The 5,000-nt window shown below is 46.7% G+C and overlaps 1 protein-coding gene across 1 annotated transcript in view; it reads left to right on the top strand.

The window, feature by feature from the left end:
- The first annotated feature begins 4,095 nt into the window (after positions 1 to 4,095).
- Positions 4,096 to 5,000, top strand: part of slc7a10a (solute carrier family 7 member 10a) — a 31,094-nt gene continuing 30,189 nt past the window's right edge. Inside the window, exon 1 of the mRNA XM_062523979.1 lies at positions 4,096 to 4,296. Within this exon, the coding sequence (XP_062379963.1) occupies positions 4,140 to 4,296 (157 nt within the window). The 5' untranslated portion in view covers positions 4,096 to 4,139. The remainder of the gene's footprint in view (positions 4,297 to 5,000) is intronic.

Below are 5,000 nucleotides of genomic sequence, written 5' to 3' on the forward strand. Positions count from 1 at the left end.
TGTAAAGCACGTTGTGATGCTGCCTGTGAAAAGGGCTGTGTGCATTCTATGGGTCTCACCAGGTGCCTCTCCACAGGTGTGCAAAACCAAGCACCTACATTAGGAATCATGCTGCTTCATTAATACACCTGTGGAAAGGGACCTGGTGAAACATGAATAAATAACACTTACTTACTTAGGCAGGTGGGTGTTGTAGTTCAGTAATCATTAGGCAGGTGGGTATTGTAGTTCAGTAGTCATTAGGCAGGTGGGGGTTGTAGTTCAGTAGTCATTAGGCAGGTGGGTGTTGTAGTTCAGTAGTGTGTCATTAGGCAGGTGGGTGTTGTAGTTCAGTAGTCATTAGGCAGGTGGGTGTTGTAGTTCATGAAGGGGTAGTGGTAGTGTAGTGGTTAAGGACCTGGGCTAGCGTGCAGTAGCTTGACAGTTTTGATGTGGTAGAGACAGTGTGTGTGTGTGTGTGTGTGTGTGTGTGTGTGTGTGTGTGGCAGCAGACATACACAGAAGAGATTAGGTTGTCAGATTAGTAAATTAGTTTTGCTTTGCCATAGAAACTTTGTATTTTGTGTTTGTTCAAGGATTCTGGCTTTGGGTACAAGAATGTTAGATGGTTTACGCAGGAAAGAGAAACTGATGGTTCATATTTGATCTTTGCTTTAGACATCCAGTGCTATTTACAGTAATAATATATAGTAACAATTTTCGACAGCTCGTTGCACGTATTATAACGGAGAAGATGTGTTGTTTATGTGATGTCTGGTGTGTTCTGATGAGGTATTATAACGGAGACGATGTGTTGTTTACGTGATATGTGGTGTGTTTTCATGAGGCTCGTATTTTAACGGAGAAGATGTGTTGTTTATGTGATGTCTGGTGTGTTCTGATGAGGTATTATAACGGAGACGATGTGTTGTTTACGTGATGTGTGGTGTGTTTGACACACACACACACCTTGTCACGTCTCTGAGTGTGCAGTGGCCTACGCGCCTCTGTTGTGGTTTCTGCACGTGCTCCACCATCCTGTGCAGGTTGCAGAACTGATGCGTAAACAACCTCCATCTTGACATTACAAACTGTCCCCATACATTTCTATAGGGTTGTGTAAGGGCCTTGTATCAAGGGATGGGCTGTATTTATGATGTACATGTATGTACACTATATTGCCAAAAGTATTCGCTCACCTGCCTTGACTCACATATGAACTTCAGTCACATCCTGTTCTTAATCCATAGGGTTTATTACGGTATGACGTCAGTCCACCTTTGCAGCTATCACAGCTTCAACTCTTCTGGGAAGGCTTTCCACAACGTTTAGGGAGTGTGTTCATGGGATTTTTCGACCATTCTTTCAGAAGCACATTTGTGAGATCACACACTGATGTTGGATGAAGAGACTGGCTCTCAGTCTGCACTCTAACTCACCCCAAAGGTGTGAAACCCTATGGATTAAGAATGGGATGAGACTGACATGGATGACAGAGTTTGGTGTGGGTGAACTTGACCTGCTGAGTCCTGACCTCAACCCAATAATTTTGGCGAAGTGATGACATCATAAAAGTGCAAGACAATGCCTCTAGTCTGTGACTGGCGTTGACTAAATAACGTGCCCATGACTTGTCGCTCACACACACAATGGAATGCTGTTCTGCCAAGTTCCCAGTGATATTGGGCAACTTATTTTCCTGCAGGATATTAATCATCCGTATTGGCTTGATTCAGTCCCACTCACACACTGGTTATGAGGTTGCCCTGCAGCTTGGCTCAATGGCCCTTGGCATCAGCATAACCCATTGCAGAGCGTCAGTGGGGCCCTGCTAGTTAAACTACTACAGGAGTGTGCCCCTACTGTACCTGATCACCAGTGCTGTTAGTTAAACTACTACAGGAGCAGGCCCTACCTGATCACCAGTGCTGTTAGTTAAACTACTACAGGAGCCCCTATACCTGATCACCAGTGCTGTTAGTTAAACTACTACAGGAGCAGGCCCTACCTGATCACCAGTGCTGTTAGTTAAACTACTACAGGAGCATATGCCCCTACCTGATCACCAGTGCTGTTAGTTAAACTACTACAGGAGCCCCTACCTGATCACCAGTGCTGTTAGTTAAACTACTACAGGAGCCCCTACCTGATCACCAGTGCTGTTAGTTAAACTACTACAGGAGCATATGCCCCTACAGTACCTGATCACCAGTGCTGTTAGTTAAACTACTACAGGAGCCCCTACCTGATCACCAGTGCTGTTAGTTAAACTACTACAGGAGCAGGCCCTACCTGATCACCAGTGCTGTTAGTTAAACTACTACAGGAGCCCCTACCTGATCACCAGTGCTGTTAGTTAAACTACTACAGGAGCCCCTACAGTACCTGATCACCAGTGCTGTTAGTTAAACTACTACAGGAGCCCCTACCTGATCACCAGTGCTGTTAGTTAAACTACTACAGGAGCCCCTACCTGATCACCAGTGCTGTTAGTTAAACTACTACAGGAGCCCCTACCTGATCACCAGTGCTGTTAGTTAAACTACTACAGGAGCCCCTACCTGATCACCAGTGCTGTTAGTTAAACTACTACAGGAGCCCCTACCTGATCACCAGTGCTGCCCTTTAAACTACTACAGGAGCAGGCCCTACCTGATCACCAGTGCTGTTAGTTAAACTACTACAGGAGCCCCTACCTGATCACCAGTGCCACAGCGCACCGGGCTATATCAGCAAGTGTGCTGGCCATGCAGCATTGACAATGTCGTAGACATCTCTCTCTGGGTTATGTGTCAGTGCACCATGAGCTGCTAGTCGTTATTGTAAGGTCATATAATTGCACAGGGTCCCACAGGTGAGCAGTGGATCTGTTGACTTTGCAGATTTATGGCATTTGGCATGTCTCGCAGGCAGAGAAGAGCTGCCGCTCTCTAACACTGGCCACTTAAACAACACAGTCAGTGTGCTGACGAAGGAATAGATTCCATACATAGACAGATATACTGTAAGGGTTGCCAAGTGATGTTGTGCTCCCTTTAAAGAGTATTTTTAGTATCAATGTGCTACTTTTGTTGGTCTCACAGCTTAACATATACTGAGCAACATGGATGAGAATGAACTGACTTGTTGATGGGGATGAGAAGTTGTGTTGATGATAGTGATGTCACATTGTAAGAGTTATTGTTCATTTATTTATTTAGCAGACTCTTTCAATGGAATAATGAGTGGCACAGTCATTTTAATAAATAAGAATAAATCTGAAAATGAGAAAACAAACTGTCTTTGTTTTTGTTTATGTGTCTCGTCTGCTCTTCCCTTCACTGAGCTGAGATCTCCATCTCTTGAGATTCCCAAGTGCTTCTGATATTCCCAAGTGCTTCTGATATTCCCAAATGCTTTTGCTATTCCCAAGTGCTTCTGATATTCCCAAATGCTTTTGCTATTCCCAAATGCTTCTGATATTCCCAAATGCTTTTATTATTCCTCATAGCAGTTACGTTTTCCCAATTGCCATTGCTTTTCCACTGGTGTAATTAGTGATGTCATACTGTATGGCGTAGCTGATCTCCTATTGATCTCTATATGGCTATATAATGAGCATGACTGTAAAGCATTCACTGACATATGTTCTTTTTTACTTTGCTAGGGGTGCAACTCATGTGAGGTGTACTGTAACATTGTACAAACTAGTCGGCTACATTTCATATTACAACTACTACTATAGACTACTATATCACCTGTACAAGTCTGCAGGAGGAGCCCGGGAGCTTGGTGAGAGCGACGCTCTGAAACCTGTATGAGAACATGCTAAGACACGGAGCTGCTCACACACGGGAAAGATGGAGCTCGCGCCCTGCGGCATGAGTGGGATTCCACACACACAGAGAGAGAGAGAGAGAGAGAGAGAGAGAGAGAGATTGAGACTGAGAGAGAGACGCACACACTCACAGACACACACACACACACACACACGCACACATGCAAACTCGAGTGCGGAGGTACAGTAAGCGTGGGCGGGGGGAGAGGCGGGGATGGCGGCCACCGCTCCGTAGTCGGAGGTGCCCGGAGCAATGCGCATGCGCGTGCGCTCCACTTGCCATCGGAGCGGTATATGAGGCAATGCGAGCGCGCGGAGTCACTTTCTCACTCTCCGGTTTAAGATGGACGGGACCGAGACCCACCGGCGCAACTGCGCGACTCAGGAGCCCGGCGTAACGGACCGGATGCTGGACCCGAGTGATGGGAACGAGAAGCCTGAAGAGAGGGTCACGCTCAAAAAGGAAATCGGTCTTCCGAGCGCTTGCGCCATTATCATAGGTGAGTGTGTGAGTGTGTGTGTGTGTGTGTGTTGGACACCGAGAGCGCAACTTCGGACCAAGTTGAGGCGCAGCAGGTTGTTGGAGTTCACTGCAGCTTTTGGTTTCTTGCTAACAGCCTCCTGTCACAACATTTGATTGGTTCACTGGAGGCGTAATTTCCCCTTGACATTAACTTCAGCAAATGGAAAAGCGGTTGACGTGAAGATTAGTCGTGTAACGCAATTCATTTTCACAGCGTTTAGCTCGTGCGTCTGTTGTGGTCAGAGACTTTGCTGTGTGTCCGGTCGGAGCTCGGACCTCAGACAGCCACAGTGTGTGTGTGTGTGTGTGTGTGTGTGTGTGTGTGTGTGTGCGTGCCCACTGTTTGCTCGCTCCAGCAGTGGCAGAGTGCGCTCTTTTTGTCTTCAGAGTGGGAGACTCTCGTGCTCAAGTGCCACATCATAATGCAGATCATCCTCGCGGGATTGCATCATGTACGGAGGAGAGGAGCGCGCGCTCGGCGCGTGTTGGATTTCATAGCGAGAGTTCTACAGAGCGACCGCTTTCTCTGCGCTTAACGAGGCACGTCACTTCTTCCTACTTCCTTAGCGACGATAGGAAGTATAGCGGCATAGTGCAGAAGTTATGGCGAGTTATGATGACAGTATGACAGTAGCAATATGGATGTAATAGCGGTAGCGCTTTTCCGAGTTGCTGCAAACA

The sequence above is a fragment of the Sardina pilchardus genome, chromosome 21, assembly GCF_963854185.1.
Source record: "Sardina pilchardus chromosome 21, fSarPil1.1, whole genome shotgun sequence".
Classification (NCBI taxonomy): domain Eukaryota; kingdom Metazoa; phylum Chordata; class Actinopteri; order Clupeiformes; family Clupeidae; genus Sardina; species Sardina pilchardus.